This window comes from Oryzias latipes, chromosome 24 (genome assembly GCF_053564925.1).
Source record: "Oryzias latipes strain Hd-rR chromosome 24, Olatipes_Hd-rR_3.1".
Classification (NCBI taxonomy): Eukaryota; Metazoa; Chordata; class Actinopteri; order Beloniformes; family Adrianichthyidae; genus Oryzias; species Oryzias latipes.
Window position 1 is genome coordinate 24,359,997 of NC_136260.1, and position 19,057 is coordinate 24,379,053.

The 19,057-nt window shown below is 47.9% G+C and overlaps 1 protein-coding gene across 1 annotated transcript; it reads left to right on the forward strand.

Moving 5' to 3' along the window:
- Window positions 1-808: 808 nt before the first annotated feature.
- On the forward strand, window positions 809-13,066 carry rfx6 (regulatory factor X, 6). The gene is made up of 20 exons (XM_023953259.2): window positions 809-1,092; window positions 3,930-4,080; window positions 4,959-5,082; window positions 5,176-5,237; window positions 5,318-5,395; window positions 5,523-5,550; window positions 6,221-6,328; window positions 6,399-6,476; window positions 6,557-6,670; window positions 7,285-7,334; window positions 7,442-7,601; window positions 7,669-7,813; window positions 8,148-8,257; window positions 8,337-8,454; window positions 9,435-9,557; window positions 9,820-10,014; window positions 10,116-10,404; window positions 10,507-10,811; window positions 10,978-11,160; window positions 12,629-13,066. Exons 1-20 carry the CDS (start codon window positions 936-938, stop codon window positions 12,805-12,807), a joined length of 2,757 nt encoding a protein of 918 aa, XP_023809027.1. The 5' UTR covers window positions 809-935; the 3' UTR covers window positions 12,808-13,066.
- Window positions 13,067-19,057: the final 5,991 nt, after the last annotated feature.

Consider the following 19,057-nt stretch of genomic DNA (forward strand, 5'->3'; position numbering starts at 1 on the left):
CGGTCAGGACAGACTAGATCAGTGTAGAGTAGACGATGGTCAGCAGCTCCTCAGGGAGGTTGGACTGCTTTAAGTGGCCCAGGAAGAACAGTCTTTGAGGCCTGTAAGTGGGGGGGGGGGGGGGGGGGGGGGTTCCTTCCTGACTGGTTGATTGACACATGGGCCACAATGTAATAAAACAGAAACATAATCAAAGTGAAACCAAAACAAACCTGAAGAAAGTTCTGATCCAAACCCAGACGTCTGGCTCTGAGCCCCCCCATCCTGAATGAAAGCTCCATTTGTCAGCAGGTCTGAAACAATCAGCACACCTGTGATGATCCCATTAACGTTGGGATGAAATGTATTTATTTAAAATGAAAAAGTAACAAATGTGAAATGACAGAGAAGAGAAAAAACCTCTTTTCATCTCTGTTAGTTTTAGAGAATAACCGAACGTCTTTCCCTCTGTTCTTTCATTTCCTGTTTAGGTTTTGAAGTTAGATTTTCTTATGTTCGGACTTCCTTTGTCATGAAAGTCTGTCTTTTTTGTAAAGAAGGACGGAGCAAAGCCGTGTGTGTTTACGGGGATGTGGGGGTCAGCTGACTGCAGCAGGATGGATGGACAGATGGATGAGGGTTTGTCTGTTAATCATTACTGAAGTGGATTAGCTGGGTCTTCTGTAAATATGAAGAATGCACACAGAGCTTCATTAGCTCTGCCAGCCCGCCGTTAAGAGGCAGCGGCTCTTCCTCAGCCTCCTCCTCAGCAGCTCAGCAGCTTTTTCTCTGGCAGCAGATGTCAAAAATGCTCCTGGTCCTCCTCGTCTCCATCTGGACTTTAAAGTATGGATTTATAGACCAGCTCTGAGGATTTGTCTGCGCTGAATCTCATCTTTTTCCCAAGACACTGAACTCTCTTTTTGAGTTTGAACCTTTGGTTTCCTGTCAGCGTCATGCCGATGAAACGCAGCAGCAGCAGTTCTGCCTCCGAAAACCTGTTTCTGATTCACCCTTTTAGCCAAACTTTGAGCAGCTCTTCAGAGGAAACGTCCACGGATGTCAACGGACAGACGCGCTGTCACCAGGACCGCGATTCTGGGATTAAATCAGGTAAAACCACCAGGCTGTGAGATGCAAACTCACCGTCTTTGCAGCCACAAACTGCTGTCCTCCATTCAACCACACATTCACTAAAGAGGAGTTCAGCACATCGACCACACGGTGGCGCCGCACTTCACTGAACTGTGGTGACAGCTGATCCTCCTCTGACACGCTAAGATATTTATGATTACAGGCAGTGGCGGTTCTACCCTGAATTACTCCCCGGGCGAGACCCTCCTCTGGCGCCCCCCCCCCCCCTGAAGCTAAGAAATTGATATAAAAAAAAAAGATGTTTATCAGAATTCTGCACTGCATTATAACAGTTATCGGAACATAAAAATTAAAAGACTATCAGCATGGCAAAAATACAGTTAGGAAATATTCAATCAAACACAAATAAATAATCTAAAATAAATATTATAAACTACAAGTCACACTAATAACACACTAGAATAAATGTAACTACAGCACTAAGAACAGAAAACACTAACTAAAACCTAACCTTTGTGGCCATCCTTTATGCAAGCTTGTCAATAACGTCATCATATGAAATCTGCTCCCCCCCTGCATGATTGATATTAACAACAGCAGGTTAGTGAGTTGCTCCTGAGACATTGGTGATCTCAGGTATAACTTGATCAACTGGAGTTTTGAAAAGCTAACAGCAGCAGCAGCAGCAGCAGCAGCAGCAGCAGCAGCATGCTACCATCACAGCTTATTTAACATTATGAACTAATATACAACAATAAAACACAACAAAAACTTTGTGATAAGCAGAGCAAACAGACACACGAATCATAACTAATGTTACAAGTTAAGGCAGAGCAAACATTTAAGAATAAATATCTTAAAAATGACGTTATTTGCAATATTTGGGCCTACTTCAGTTTTGGTCATGATAGACCAAACAAGAGATTTTTCCTCTGCAACATTGTTGTTGTTGTTGTAGGGCAGGTAGCATTCGAATTTAGAAAACATGCATCTAGCTATGCGATAATACCCTTTTCTTTGTCTCTTTTCTCCTCTTCTTCTCTTTTCTTTCTAAATTCGGCACCAGCTTTGACCTTTTTTCTCCATATTTCAGATGTTTTTGCATTTAGCATAAATGTCCTGACATAGGTATCAAGTCTGTCGACTAAACCAACTGTCACCTAAGTGAAGAATTTTTTTTGTTTTCCCATTTTTTATTTGGGCATTTCACACAAAAATAACCAAAAAAGCATGATTTTTTTTATACCTTTTTTATACCCGCAGCCCCCCCCCCCGTTCGTCATACATTTCCAGAAGGAGCGCGTGCAGCTGCACCCAGGGGCGCCAATTCGCTACATGGCGGCGAAATTTTTATTTTTATTTTTTCATCAAGCACTGAGCCCTGGCCTGTGACCGTTGCCCCCCTGGAAGAAGATCCAGCCAGGTTTGCGCATGCGTTTTGCGCTCCGTGCTCACCTCTCAGCCTGCACCCTTCACCCCGCGCCCCCTCCCTTCTCCTTCTTCACCCCGCGCCCCCTCCCTTCTCCTTCTTCACCCCGCGCCCCCTCCCTTCTCCTTCTCACACACATTTGCGTCTACTTCTCAAAGACAGGAGGGAGCGCAGGGCGGGGCTGGGGCGCCGCCAGGTTTCAGGCTGTTACAAACTCTGTGATATAAAAAAACCAATAGTGCTGCACAAAGTATTTTACAAGGGCTGAGCCGCTGGCGCCGCCCCTCCGTCATTTTTCCGCCCCGGGCGATCGCCCGTATGGCCCGTGCCTAAAACCGCTACTGATTACAGGTGCACAAACGCAGGTAAAAACAGGAACGTAAAGCACCGAAACATACCTTAGAGTTACAGTGGAGGACACCCACACCATCACACTCCCTCCCCCATGCCTGACTCTGAGTGTTACTTTGAGGCCGAGTGTTTGGGGGCGCTCTCCCTCCAGAAGGTTCCTCCTCTGTCTCTTAGTTTGCTGATAATCCAGACGTTCCTCTGGGTTCTTGTTGCTCGTTCTCCCTCAACTCTCCAGCGGATCCAAAAGTCCAAAAGTCTCTGTCTGTCTGTTTGATCGTGAACTTTGACCTGAACTGAGTCCAGCCAGGTCAGAATGTAGATCCATCTTCATCCTCTGGATCTGTTGTAAATTTCCACATAAAATCTCTATTTTTCTATTGTTACAGTTGAATTTAATGCTGGGATCTTCATGACAGCACTGCTTTGCCTTAACGTTCCCTCTGGTCCTGAGGCCTTTGACCTTAGCTGGTTTGACCTTCGCTCCTGTCGGAGGTCTTGGAACCGTTTGGTTTGCTCTTCTCGATGATCTGAGCCCAGACGGAGCTCGGCTCCAGAACCGGCATGATGTTGAGCTCCAGAGCGTCGGCAGACTGGTTCTGTTCCCTGTTTTTGGTGGCAGCGTGACGTCTGAGGGCTTTGTTATGCTCGTCCGTTATTAGAAAATTGGCTGAATGGACGTCATCATGGACCTGCATCTCTGAAGAACATTCAACCTGCAGCGTTGTCCGTCCATATCAGAGCGAAACAGAGAATCAGGATGATCTCTGTGAGGTTCAGAAGAAAGCAGAAAATCCTCAGAGGAGGCGTTTACACCACCGCTGAACCAGATTTAAAGGAAACTGAGACTTGTACAAAGAACTAGAAAACCAAATGTTGAATTCTGGGAGAAGAACTGAAGAAATCTGAGTGTTGTCTTAGCAGAAATGCAAGCTTTAGTTTTCATGTCTGTGGATCCAGTTCTTTAATGGACGTCGCATGTTTCCTGTGGTTCTGTCTGCATAAAGTGTTCTGATCCTGCCGACCTTTCATTCAGGACAGCAGAGCTTTACTTCTGCACTCCTGTGGTCTCCTGCAGAGGCAGAAGACAGCAACGACACGCCTTCGTCTGAGGAGGAGCAGGACCCGGACCTGACCTCTGACCTCAAGCAGAACGTGGGCTCCAGCAGGAAGACCGTCAGCCAGCTGATAAAGAACAAGAAGAAGCAGATGCAGCTCACGCTGCAGTGGTAAAAGCAGCTCTTTGATGTAGACGCAGGTCCAGCGCCGTACCTGAATGCTCCAAATCCAGAAGCTGTTTCGGAGCAGGAAGATGCATTTAAATAAGAAATGATGGAATCATCACCAACAACCAACATCCTCACTGATGACATTTCTACCTTCTTTTCTTCTTGCACCGCAGTTTGACAGCGGAAAGTACGGTGGCCCAGAAGGGTCAAAACACCTTAGATTTCACAACACAAAAACTCACAACATTGAAACATTGAGTTCATTGTTTTAGTGTTGGGACAAATTGTAGTGTGTTATTTTGTGTTATGAAATCTAAAGCGTTGTGTTTTGACCCTTCTGGGCCACCGTAAGAAAGCCTTCATAGAACTTCCTGTTTAATCAAAACCTTGTAGATCCTGCAGGATGTTTGTAACGGGAAACTCTCCATTGTGCTTCTCATCCTTCAGCAAATGTCAATTTGAACAGAAATGGTCTTCGGCTGAAAAACAGCTTTCTGCTCTTTTTATTGTAACAAAAACAAACATGTTTCTGTCCCAAACGTTTCTTCGGCTCCATCATGAAAACATCAAACGTCAACCTGAAGTTAAAATGGATTTTAGACAATTGAGAGCTGCAAACTGCTCTTCAACCCTTAAAACTGCGTTTACAAAAACCCAGACTTCCCTAAAAGAACAAAGACGCTGAACAAAGAGGAGCAAACGCCCCCCTCCCAGAAAAAAAAACAATCAGACCTGCGACGGCTCCGCTGGAGCCAAAGCCAAAGACTGGAAGTGAAATAAACGGACTGAATGAGTTTTCCCCGCTTCCTCCTGAAAACCCGCCTTCAGTCTGAGTTTTGACGCTCGGACGTGACGTGAGTGTGACTGTGTGCCCCCAGGCTAGAGGAGAACTACATGGTGTGTGAGGGGGTGTGTCTGCCGCGGTGCATCCTCTACGCCCACTACCTGGACTTCTGCAGGAAAGAGAGGCTGGAGCCCGCCTGTGCCGCCACCTTCGGAAAGGTGAGGTGTCCTTCCACCAACGAGCTGCAGCCCTCATTATGAAAACAACCAAATAATCCCAGACCCCCACCTCCCCCCACTGCTTCTGATCAGACCATCCGGCAGAAGTTTCCTCTCTTAACCACCAGAAGGCTGGGCACCAGAGGACACTCCAAGTAACCTCCTCCACGTCACACAGCTCCAGGTTTGAAGCAGCTTCTCTGGAGTTTCACCAGAACCTGTTGCCTCTTCACAGATACCATTATTATGGGATTGGGATTAAAGAAAGCAGCGCTTACTACCACGCTGTGTACTCTGGAAAAGGTCTGACCAGGTGAGGACGAGCCATTTCATGGAGAGGGAGAAGGTCCAACCAAATGGAGCCGCCCCCCACGTTCAGATGTGATTCTTCATGAACTGTGCAGCATTTTCATCTGTCCATTACGTCTTTTTCATCACAGATTCTCAGGCAGCAAGCTGAAGAACGAGGTGAGTTCACATCCAAACCGTCACAGAGTCTGAAGTCAACTCAAAGTCCCACTCCGATCGTCTTCTGATCGATTTTCAGAGCCTTCCAGAGGTCTATTAGTGTCGCTTTTAGGGAAAAAAAATCATTTAAACTCTGTTATTTTCTTGGACATAGTTTCTGCAGAGCGACAGGAGTTCATCAGAAATTAACCCCTTTTTTTTTAACCTGTCCAACAGCTGAGCAGACAGATGAGAGCTGAAAGCCTCTTGTGTTGGACAGATTTCACTGTAACAGCAGGGAGTTATGAATCTTCTGACACAGCAGGCGTTTATTTGAATAAACCCCTTTTGTCATTTATTCACCTCTGAGTTGTGGGTGGGTCTGTACCTGAGAGTTCTCTGTTTACAGCTCCTCACATCCCTAAGCTAACATTAGCATCATCAGAGAAATGCAGTTTAGATCCAGAGTTTGAATCTTCCTCATATCCTGAAAACAGAACGACGTCTGAAATTCAGCGTCACGTTATCTTTGATCTCCACCTCACAGGTAACAGAACTCTGCCGTAGATGTTGATGTATTTCTTTTTTGTCTAACGTGAGGCGTAGAAATGTGAGTGATTGTTTGCTTTAGATCTTTCCTGTTTGATTAGAAGCTACAATCAGCCAATGATGCACAAACACTTTTCTACAGGGGGGGTTCACCAGGAAATATTCTCTGAGCTCCAAAACGGGGACGCTGCTTCCGGATTTTCCCAACGCCCAGCACCTGGTTCTGCACGGAAACATCTCCAGAGAAAAGGTTGGACGCAGGTTGGCGGCGTTCTCCACGACGTTCTGCTGTTCCCTCAAACGTCCCGTCTGTCCTTCAGGTGGACACGCTGATCATGATGTATAAGACCCACTGCCAGTGCATCCTGGACAACGCCATCAACGTCAACTTTGAGGAGGTGATCGTCCGCTTTCCCTGCAGCTTCATTGAATGTTGAAACAGTCCATGGAGGTTCATGCAACACTTCCCACCTTCCAGATTCAGAACTTTCTGCTGCACTTCTGGCAGGGAATGCCCAACCACCTGCTGCCGCTGCTGCAGACGCCCGTCATTGTCAACGTCTTCTGCGTCTGCGACTCCATCCTCTATAAGGTGCTGCGGGAAACTCTGCGTTCTGTAGTCGTACCGACTGACTGAGAGGAAGCCAAACCCATGGACAGTCGAGGTGCATTCAAGGCCTGTAGGAAATAACTGCTTTGCTACTCACCAGAAAGAAACGATGGAGCTCTGATTGGGGCATCTTAAGGCCCGTTTTGCTGCTTCCCGGTCAGCTTAGCAGCTTTGAGACCTTTCAGGAAAACAGGCAGAATAGTTGGAAGATGTCCACTGAGGTCAGAGGTCACCCTCAGCTGTGACGCTTCCCAAACACCTGACACGTACCTGAAAACGGGTTTGAATCCTGAAACAGGAGCTCAGCCGCTGCGGCCTCAGACGACAGCACCCTTCAGGGTTAAAACTGGGTTTTCGGAGGTTTTAATCTACTGACTGGAGTCAATTCAGAAGTTCTTCTGGTGCCGGATGAGAAGATTTTTGTTAGAAAAGGACGGGCAGGAAGGACGTTTGGTGGTTTTTTTCAAGTTTTGGTTTAAAACCCTTCATGACCTGGAAAATGTTTTGTTTCTAGAAAGTGTGGTTTGTCCAGTTATTCTGTGTTTGATGTCTTTGTTTTCCTGTCATGGAACTGAAAGGCGGTCCGTGTCTCTCAGGTTCTGACTGACGTGCTGATTCCTGCCACCATGCAGGAGATGCCTGAAAGGTCAGTCAGGATTATTTGGACAAAACGCAGATTTTTGTTCCACACAGAGAAAAGAATTTTAAAGGTGTTTTTATGCAGAAACTATGCAAACTGATGAGATTTTTCAGTCTTTTAGCAGATATTAGGAGCTTTGCCAAACACTGGGAGCACTGGTTGGCTTCTTCCCTGGAGAACCTCCCAGAATGCCTTGCAGCTAAGAAGCTCCCCATTGCACGCTGCTTTGTTTCTTCTTTGAAGAGACAGACTTCCTTTCTACATCTTGCACAGGTAGAGCACGCTGGGAAATCCTTTGTGCTCTTTCAGTCGTTCTGATTTCTGTCCATTCTTCTTCCAGATTGCCCGTCCGGCGCTCTTTGACCAGGCGGTGGTGACCAGCATGGTGCAGGACATCGACCAGGTGGACCTCAGCAGCATCAGCTCTCAGCCAGTGCTTAACATCACGACGCCCAGAGGCCTGGACTCAGACATCTACTCTGAGTGTACGACCTCTCCACCACAGCCACATCAGCAAGATCATCGGGAGAAATCAGAACGATTTTAAAGAGGTCCTGCATCGCCTCAGAGGAGGCTGACGAGCAGAAGACTGAAAGCTCAGGATAACGTTTTTAAATAGAGAGAAAGGTTTTCTGCCAAAATAAATGTGCCTAAATATCTAAATATAAACAACGAGTAATTTGAGAAGAGAACAAATATCTTTAAAGTGCCGAAAACCAGAGTCCTGTAAAGACCAGGGTCCTGTAAAGACCAGAGTCCTGTAAATACTAGAGTCCTGTAAAAATCAGACACCAACAGCTCTGTTTTCTGTTTCCACAGATGATTCCATCAGTATCTTCCAGGAGCTGAAGGAGCTGCTGAGGAAAAACGCCACAGTGGAGTCGTTCATCGAGTGGTTGGACTCTGTGGTCGAGCAGAAGGTCATAAAGGTAGATGCTGATCACCGGAGCATCAGGACCGCCGTAGCGGCCTGTGTGGGTTGACCTTCTCCTTTCGGGTGTCCCTCAGCCTGGGAAGCAGAGCGGTCGCTCGGTGAGGAAGCGGGCGCAGGATTTCCTTCTCAGGTGGAGTTTCTTTGGTGCCAGAGTGATGCACAACCTGACCCTCAACAACGCTTCCAGCTTTGGTGAGTGAAAAACAATTCAGACTTTTGGGGTTTTCTGTTGTGAAGTGAATCTGACCACAATATTTCAGTGCCTGAAAGCGTTTTTCAATGACGAAGTGGTCCAGCTGAGGGAAAACTGATACAGATGCTGTTGATCCTGCAGATGATTTTAATGCTGCAGATGCTGGAATGGTAGATGTTGGTGATTCCATAGATGCTGCAGATGCTGCAGACACTGCAGATGCTGCAGATGATGCAGACACTGCAGATGCTGCAGATGATGCAGACACTGCGGACGCTGCAGACACTGCAGACACTGCAGACGCTGCAGACACTGCAGATGCTGCAGACACTGCAGAAGCTGCAGATGCTGCAGATGCTGCATTACTTTTTAGTACAGATACTTTTTTTTAATGAATGGGGGCCTGAGATGTTTTTTATAGAATGGGAGGGGCTTGGCTGATGTCTTCCTCCTTTTTTCTACCATTTAAAGCCTTTGTGCTTCACCTCATCACACAAACGTCTCTGAATTGACGACAGCAGACCTACAATCGTTCTGTGCAATAAGCTCTGTTTTCATCCTCTTGAATACGTTTAGAACGTCATTATTTTTGATTAACGCTGAAGACGTCTGGTGGAAACATTCCCAGATGTTGGGACCTCCAACCCCCCCCCCCCCCCCCCCCCCCCAGCAGGCTGTCCTCCAGGTCTACAGGCCAGTCTGAAGCAGCCTGCTACAATAAACTGTAATGGCCTCACTCCCCTTGATTACACAGGGCCTTATCTGAGCGCGCCGGCGCGTTTTGCAAACACAGCCCACTTGCTGCGTGTGTGTGAATAAACACCAACCATTTGGTGGCTTTTGCTCTCTGAGGTCCTGCTGAAGCTCAAACAACCTGCTGGTTAAACAAAGACTAGCTCCGCCTTGAAGGTCAAGCGAAGGTCGTGGAGTTTCAGTGAAGCTCTTCTCATTGTGTACTCTCCTTGGGGATGTTTGGCAGGTTCCTTCCATCTGATCCGGATGCTTCTGGACGAGTACATCCTGCTGGCTCTGGAAACACAGTTCAACAACGAGAAGGAGGACGACCTCCAGAACCTGCTGGACAAATGCATGAAGAATCCAGGTGTGAGGCTGAGCAGCAGCCAAATTGAAGGGAAAACCGTTTTTCCTTCTTTTCACTGTAGCATAGGAAACGTTTCTGCAGGTTTTCCTCAGAGTGAAGCATAAGAGACGGAGAATGGAGGGAATGATCACCTCCAAACAGTTTATGGAGGAGATAAATCTGGACTTTATCGCCTGTTTAACCTCAGTTAGTCATGTGACCACAGTCACATGATGGTTTGATGAGGACCAAACTGAACAGATCTTCTGTTTCTGCATCACAGGTGCCAGAAAAAACACTTTTGCCGCCTCACCTAGTTCCTGCTTTCTGGCCAATCGCAACAAAGCCCCCCCAGCCTCTGACCAATCAGTGAAGAATGAGTCTGTGGGACAGACCAACCTATTGACCAATCAGCAGCAGAGCCTGGTCAGAGCGGGAGTCTACAAGGGGGGAGAGGGCTCTGGTTTCCCAGCTTCAGGTAAAACAGATGATTGCATCTGTGATTGATCCTATTGGTTTGCAGAGCTGGGGGGCGTGTCACTTCCTGTCAGGTGTGTTTTCTCCACTGCTTTCACACAGGTGGACAGGAGGACTTCCCCCAGGTTGCCTGCCCCCTCATGACCCCGCCCATCTCTCCAGCAGCATTAATACACAGAGACTCTGTCATCAACCAAGGGCCCATGGCAGGGGGGCCGCTGCCCTCCTCCTCCCTCCCATCGTCATCCTCCAGTGTCCCCCCTCCCAGCGTGATGACCCAGCCCGCCCCCTCGTACCCGGACGGGCTGTACCACTGCCTGTCCCTGACCAGCCCCAGCTATTGTCCCGCGGTGGGCGGTCCCTCTTCTCCGAACTACCACGCAGGTCTCAGGTCAGCCTCAGTCTGCCGGGGGGGGGGGGGGGGGGGGGGGGGGGGTGTCTGCATCTGGATCCAGTCCTCTGAACTGAACCCCTCTGCTGCTTTGGGTTCCAGGTCTCAGACGGAGAGTCTGGCTCCGGGACAGCCTCTGAACTGTCACCTGTCTCGGTACCCCCCCATCAGCGGCCCCCACATGAGCAAAAACATGTTCTACGGTCATCCCGCCACAGCAACCAATCCCTCGTTTGGCTCTGCGCCACGGCCCGCCTCCCATTATATCTCCAGTTCTGATTCGGCCCAGGCTGATCAGGTTCTGGACCCGCAGATGATGGAGCCTGTGGATGCTTTTGGATTCCCAGGGGGGGGGCTGAACCTGGTGGGGGGTGGGTGTCAGGGACAGCCGTACCTGGGTCACAGCGGTAAGAACTCAGACTGCATGATGCAAGTGTTTTTGGATCAGTACCTGGTACCAGGAGGACTGATTATCCTGGAGGATTTCTGCGTTTTTCTTCATGTTTGGTTGAACCTGAAAGTTTCACACCAGACTTTTGTCTCTTTTGTGGTCTAACTTTCTTCCTGCTTCAGGTTACTATGGCAACAGCGGTTACGTGGACGGCCCGCGCGTGGATCAGCACGTTTCTGTCATCAGCAGCGTCAGCAGTCTGCGCTCCTTCTCCTTCTCTGAGGTTCACGATCCGCTGAACATCCTGGACGAACCCGGGAAGAAACTGACCGGGGGCTTTTTTAGCGAGGCTGACCCCCGAGCAGGTGAGCACAGGGATGGGAGGGGCTTTGTGCAACCAGGATGAGAAACAGCTTCAGTTTAGGACATTTATCTGTTTTTTCTGTCTTAACGTTACATGTTTTTAATTTTCTGTCAGGTTGTGGGTTCCAAATCCGTCTTTTTTATCAGGACTGTCTCAGTTTTCCATGTTCCCAGTGTTGCTTCCAGAATATTCAAGGATTATAAAAACTCCTTTGGCTCTCAGATGAAGGGTTGATGCTAAAAGAGCGGCTAAAAGAGCGGCTAAAAGAGCGGCGTGGCCTGTTAGGAGCAAGCAGACGGAGAGCAGGAGGAGGTTGTGGGGTGGTATGGGCTGCAGGCTACCACAACTTTATCACAAAGATGAATGTTGAAAAAATAAAATCAATTAACGGGTTTACAAGAATGAATCATACTGCAACAGAGGAATGCTGCTTTTTCAGAAAACTTTGATCAAGTTGGGGTAAAATTCATACCAAACTGGCAACACTGCACTTCTAAAACTCACTTAACTTTAAACTTTATCCCCTCAAATGCTGAACGGATAAAAACAGACTTCACATGAAGGAAAGGGTTGTTTATCATTAAAAAGGAAAAGAAGAAATGATCTTAGTGCATCATCATCATTTTCAGACCATAAAGTAAAATCCTGTTAGTTTCTCAGACAATCAACAGTTTCACTGATTAAAAAACGCTCTTGTGTGACTTAAGTAAACCATGAAGTCGCTCTGCTTGTTTGAACTTTTGGAGCATCATGGGTACTGTAGTTCAGTGCCTGGCACAGTGATCTACGAGTGTTTTTGTCAATAAAGTTTTATCATCGGTCGTGTTGTCCTCTGTAAAAGCTGATTCCTGCAGAAAAAAGAGAACTTGATAAACACACTTCCCATCAACCTCTCTGACCAATCACCTGCTGCCTCTCGGCTTCTCCAGGCATTCTGGGTAATGTAGTCCTATTGTCTGACAGTTTTGTTTTGCGTTAATGCGCCGTCCGGACATGTGAGCGGGCGTCACCCAGGGGATTCTGAACAATAAAATGCGATGGGCTCTATGACCTCAGTTGGCTCCGCCCACCTCAACAGCGTTCCTTGGCGCAGTAACTGGGTGGGAAGAAGCGTGGAGGAGTTCTGTTGAATCTGAAAAAGACAAATCTCATAAATGCACAGATTTGAACTGAAAGTAATGATCTGAAGAAAAATCTCCTCAGAACAAAGAAACGAACGTCAAAGACCTCAGAACGGCGGGCTGAACATCCGCTTGTGTTTGGTGGGAAATCACTGGCGTCTAACGTGGGTTTGAATGAAAACCTGCCTCCAGTGGTCACTTTCTGAACTGCAAATGACCACTGGAGGCAGAACGTCATGTATTGATCTGTGGGTATGCAGACGGTTTCTTTGCCTGAATGAGTGACAGGTTGAATATCCATCAGCTGGACCAGCCGCGATGACCCGGTTCTGTCTGTTCTCTCCTCAGAACACCCCCTCCCCCCGTCAGGATCGGCCTCCTGCATGTTCGGACTTTCCTCTCTGTTCTCTCAGGACGCCCTGCTGCCTCAGCAGTGCGTGGCCCCGCCCTCAGAGGTGCAGGACCTGGTGTCGTCGCTGCCTCCCATCAACACTGTGTTCATGGGGGCTGGGGGGGTGCAGAGATGATCCACTTTTTAAAGGTTTTGCTTTGAGGGAGGGGTTTGTAACACCTGTCAGGTGGAACAGTTCAACCAACAGGAGCTTGAGTAGCAGTTACGGCCAGAGGCATGCTGGGAAAAGGATTCAACAAAGAGTCAAATCCAAGTCAATACACCTGTTGTCATAAAAGTTATTTAGAAACATTTCTATTATTGGACAAAGTTGCAGATGTTTGCCGCTGCATGTTTCATATCCTGTTTGTAAATAAAGTTTCTGCAGAACAGTCTTCAGTTTTCTAAGGCTGACCTTTGACCTCTTTGTTGTTTTCTGGGTCCCTCAGAGTTTATTCTCAAATTTCAGAATCTTTGCCCCACTGAGGCAGGAGATGCTCTCCTGGAGTTCATGAGCAGCTTAGAAGCAAACTCAGCAGGTTTCAGAAACCCGAGGAGCAGAAGAGTCCGGCTCTAGTCTCTGCTGTTTATGCAGAACCTGTCATGCATCAACGTCATCTTTGAGAGCATGTAAACTGACAAACATGACTGGACCCCCCCCCCCCCCCCTCTGGGTTTCCATACCTTATCTGCTCTCGCAGCAGCAGAGGAACAGATGGCGGCATCTGTAATGATTACAGAATTCCAGGGTTAAAATACTTTAATTACTAAGTCAATAATGTCGGCAACAATCGCTGCATCTTCAGAGTAAAAACAACAGAAGGCAGTAAGTAAACTGTGGGCCAATGTTTAACCAGCACTCTGCATTAGACCGGGTGGGGGGGGGGTCCTGTGTGTGTGTGTGAGCATCAAAGAGGGTTTTTCATTATTAACGAAGTCCTCGTTGGTGGGACAGTTCCAGGACTAAGTCCACATTTGTGGGACAGTTCCAGGACTAAGTCCTCGTTGGTGGGACAGTTCCAGGACTAAATCCTCGTTGGTGGGACAGTTCCAGGACTAAATCCTCGTTGGTGGGACAGTTCCAGGACTAAATCCTCGTTTGTGGAACATTTCCAGGAATAAATCCTCGTTGGTGGGACAGTTCCAGGACTAAGTCCACATCTGTGGGAGAGTTCCAGGAATAAATCCTTGTTGGTGGGACAGTTCCAGGACTAAGTCCACATCTGTGGGAGAGTTCCAGGAATAAATCCTCGTTGGTGGGACAGTTCCAGGACTAAGTCCACATCTGTGGGACAGTTCCAGGACTAAATCCTCGTTGGTGGGACAGTTCCAGGACTAAGTCCACATTTGTGGGATAGTTCCAGGACTAAGTCCACATTTGTGGGACAGTTCCAGGACTAAGTCCTCGTTGGTGGGACAGTTCCAGGACTAAATCCTCGTTGGTGGGACAGTTCCAGGACTAAATCCTCGTTGGTGGGACAGTTCCAGGACTAAATCCTCGTTTGTGGAACATTTCCAGGAATAAATCCTCGTTTGTGGAACAGTTCCAGGACTAAGTCCACATTTGTGGAACATTTCCAAGACTAAATCCTCGTTGGTGGGACAGTTCCAGGACTAAATCCTCGTTGGTGGGACAGTTCCAGGACTAAATCCTCGTTGGTGGGACAGTTCCAGGACTAAATCCTCGTTGGTGGGACAGTTCCAGGACTAAATCCTCGTTGGTGGGACAGTTCCAGGACTAAATCCTCGTTTGTGGAACATTTCCAGGAATAAATCCTCGTTGGTGGGACAGTTCCAGGACTAAATCCTCGTTGGTGGGACAGTTCCAGGACTAAATCCTCGTTTGTGGAACATTTCCAGGAATAAATCCTCGTTGGTGGGACAGTTCCAGGACTAAGTCCACATCTGTGGGAGAGTTCCAGGAATAAATCCTTGTTGGTGGGACAGTTCCAGGACTAAGTCCACATCTGTGGGAGAGTTCCAGGAATAAATCCTCGTTGGTGGGACAGTTCCAGGACTAAGTCCACATCTGTGGGACAGTTCCAGGACTAAATCCTCGTTGGTGGGACAGTTCCAGGACTAAGTCCACATTTGTGGGATAGTTCCAGGACTAAGTCCACATTTGTGGGACAGTTCCAGGACTAAGTCCTCGTTGGTGGGACAGTTCCAGGACTAAATCCTCGTTGGTGGGACAGTTCCAGGACTAAATCCTCGTTGGTGGGACAGTTCCAGGACTAAATCCTCGTTGGTGGGACAGTTCCAGGACTAAATCCTCGTTGGTGGGACAGTTCCAGGACTAAATCCTCGTTGGTGGGACAGTTCCAGGACTAAATCCTCGTTTGTGGAACATTTCCAGGAATAAATCCTCGTTTGTGGAACAGTTCCAGGACTAAGTCCACATTTGTGGAACATTTCCAGGACTAAATCCTCGTTGGTGGGACAGTTCCAGGACTAAATCCTCGTTGGTGGGACAGTTCCAGGACTAAATCCTCGTTGGTGGGACAGTTCCAGGACTAAATCCTCGTTGGTGGGACAGTTCCAGGACTAAATCCTCGTTTGTGGAACATTTCCAGGAATATATCCTCGTTGGTGGGACAGTTCCAGGACTAAGTCCACATCTGTGGGAGAGTTCCAGGAATAAATCCCCGTTGGTGGGACAGTTCCAGGACTAAGTCCACATCTGTGGGAGAGTTCCAGGAATAAATCCTCGTTGGTGGGACAGTTCCAGGACTAAGTCCATATCTGTGGGACAGTTCCAGGACTAAATCCTCGTTGGTGGGACAGTTCCAGGACTAAGTCCACATTTGTGGGACAGTTCCAGGACTAAGTCCACATTTGTGGGACAGTTCCAGGACTAAGTCCTCGTTGGTGGGACAGTTCCAGGACTAAATCCTCGTTGGTGGGACAGTTCCAGGACTAAATCCTCGTTTGTGGAACATTTCCAGGAATAAATCCTCGTTTGTGGAACAGTTCCAGGACTAAGTCCACATTTGTGGAACATTTCCAGGACTAAATCCTCGTTGGTGGGACAGTTCCAGGACTAAATCCTCGTTGGTGGGACAGTTCCAGGACTAAATCCTCGTTGGTGGGACAGTTCCAGGACTAAATCCTCGTTGGTGGGACAGTTCCAGGACTAAATCCTCGTTGGTGGGACAGTTCCAGGACTAAATCCTCGTTTGTGGAACATTTCCAGGAATAAATCCTCGTTTGTGGAACAGTTCCAGGACTAAGTCCACATTTGTGGAACATTTCCAGGACTAAATCCTCGTTGGTGGGACAGTTCCAGGACTAAATCCTCGTTGGTGGGACAGTTCCAGGACTAAATCCTCGTTGGTGGGACAGTTCCAGGACTAAATCCTCGTTGGTGGGACAGTTCCAGGACTAAATCCTCGTTTGTGGAACATTTCCAGGAATATATCCTCGTTGGTGGGACAGTTCCAGGACTAAGTCCACATCTGTGGGAGAGTTCCAGGAATAAATCCCCGTTGGTGGGACAGTTCCAGGACTAAGTCCACATCTGTGGGAGAGTTCCAGGAATAAATCCTCGTTGGTGGGACAGTTCCAGGACTAAGTCCATATCTGTGGGACAGTTCCAGGACTAAATCCTCGTTGGTGGGACAGTTCCAGGACTAAGTCCACATTTGTGGGACAGTTCCAGGACTAAGTCCACATTTGTGGGACAGTTCCAGGACTAAGTCCTCGTTGGTGGGACAGTTCCAGGACTAAATCCTCGTTGGTGGGACAGTTCCAGGACTAAATCCTCGTTTGTGGAACATTTCCAGGAATAAATCCTCGTTTGTGGAACAGTTCCAGGACTAAGTCCACATTTGTGGAACATTTCCAGGACTAAATCCTCGTTGGTGGGACAGTTCCAGGACTAAATCCTCGTTGGTGGGACAGTTCCAGGACTAAATCCTCGTTGGTGGGACAGTTCCAGGACTAAATCCTCGTTGGTGGGACAGTTCCAGGACTAAATCCTCGTTTGTGGAACATTTCCAGGAATAAATCCTCGTTTGTGGGACAGTTCCAGGACTAAATCCTCGTTTGTGGAACATTTCCAGGACTAAATCCTCGTTGGTGGGACAGTTCCAGGACTAAATCCTCGTTGGTGGGACAGTTCCAGGACTAAATCCTCGTTGGTGGGACAGTTCCAGGACTAAATCCTCGTTTGTGGAACATTTCCAGGAATAAATCCTCGTTTGTGGAACAGTTCCAGGACTAAGTCCACATTTGTGGAACATTTCCAGGACTAAATCCTCGTTGGTGGGACAGTTCCAGGACTAAATCCTCGTTGGTGGGACAGTTCCAGGACTAAATCCTCGTTGGTGGGACAGTTCCAGGACTAAATCCTCGTTGGTGGGACAGTTCCAGGACTAAATCCTCGTTTGTGGAACATTTCCAGGAATAAATCCTCGTTTGTGGGACAGTTCCAGGACTAAATCCTCGTTTGTGGAACATTTCCAGGACTAAATCCTCGTTTGTGGAACATTTCCAGGACTAAATCCTCGTTGGTGGGACAGTTCCAGGACTAAATCCTCATTTGTGGGACAGTTCCAGGACTAAATCCTCGTTGGTGGGACAGTTCCAGGACTAAGTCTACATCTGTGGGACAGTTCCAGGAATAAATCCTCGTTTGTGGGACAGTTCCAGGACTAAGTCCACATTTGTGGGAGAGTTCCATGACTAAATCCTCGTTTGTGGAACATTTCTAGGACTAAATCCTCGTTGGTGGGACAGTTCCAGGACTAAGTCCACATTTGTAGGACAGTTTCAGGACTAAATCCTCGTTGGTGGGACAGTTCCAGGACTAAGTCTACATCTGTGGGACAGTTCCAGGAATAAATCCTTGTTTGTGGGACAGTTCCAGGACTAAGTCCACATTTGTGGGACAGTTCCATGACTAAATCCTCGTTGGTGGAACATTTCTAGGACTAAATCCTCGTTGGTGGGACAGTTCCAGGACTAAATCCTCGTTGGTGGGACAGCTCCAGGACTAAGTCCACATTTGTGGGACAGTTTCAGAACTACTGCTACTACTAACCGCTGCACAGTGGTGCAGTTGTTATCGCTCTGGCTTCACAGCAAGGTTCAAGTCCCGGCTGGTGGACCTGAAACAGAACATCAACGGGGAACCTTTCTGTGTGGAGCTAGCGTGTCCTCCCCAAGCATGCGTGGGTTCTCCCCGAGGCCTCCGGCTTCCTCCCACAGCCCAAAAATATGCATAACATAGGTTAATTGGCAACTCTAAATTGTCCATAGGTGTGAGTGTGATTGGGTGTGTGATTGTGACCTTGCGACAGACTGGCGACCTGTTCAGGGTGCCCATAAGTGGCCGGGATAGGCTCTGGTAGCCCCGTGACCCCGAAAGGGAACAAACGGAAGAAGACGAATGAATGGATGAGTTTCAAGACTAAATCCACGTTTGTGGGACAGTTCCTGAACTAAATCCATGTTTGAGGCAAAGTTCCTGGACTAAGTCAACATTTGTGGGGACGAGTGAACTCTGGCGCGCCTGACAGCCGTTGCTCCCTGGATTATACTACAACTAAACTCAACTACCAACAATGTGGATTACTCTCAATCTTGTGTGGATTTTACTTACCTGGATCATCCTGTCGCTTGTCCAGCAATTTTTGATAGCACTGCTACAATACTCTGCTGATGAACTTGCCAACCTCTGGAACTCTCCACCCGGGCCACCCCCCTTTGGCTATACTCCAGCATCCGGACATCTTATACGTGCCCCGCCAGAGATACACTCATCGAGGATCACGTCACTCTGGTGACTCTGGTCCTCTGCTCGCCGTCCAGCAAGACACACCGGTCTCCATGCTAACCACAGCGTCCTAGCTTCTCTTGCTCGCTCGGCTAACAACAATGTTAACAATCTCCCCCGCATTCCTGTCAACTTCGGTCTTCTGAACATTCACTCCCTCACAACCAAGGGAGATCTTGTCCAAGATCTCCTCATTAATCGTGAGCTGGATTTCTTGTCCCTGACTGAAACATGCCAACATCCCCTGGATTTTACTCCTCTAAATGAAGTCACTCAGCCGGAGTTTGTTTACATCGCCAAAACACATGATTCAGGCCGCGGAGGCGGTCTCACAATGATCTATCGCGAGAGCTGGAGGATAGCGCCTGTGACTGCTGCTGTGTTTGGATCCTTCGAATCATTAGTCTGTCAATTCTCTGGATCAACTCCAACTATTGTTGCCACCATCTATCGCCCACCTAAACCCAATAAGGAGTTTATCTCGGACTTTTCTGATTTTTTGACACACCTCTCCCTATCCTCAACAAACTTAATACTTCTGGGTGACTTTAATATCCACATGGACAGAACCAATAATTTAACTACCAAAGATTGTATTTCCTGTTTGGAC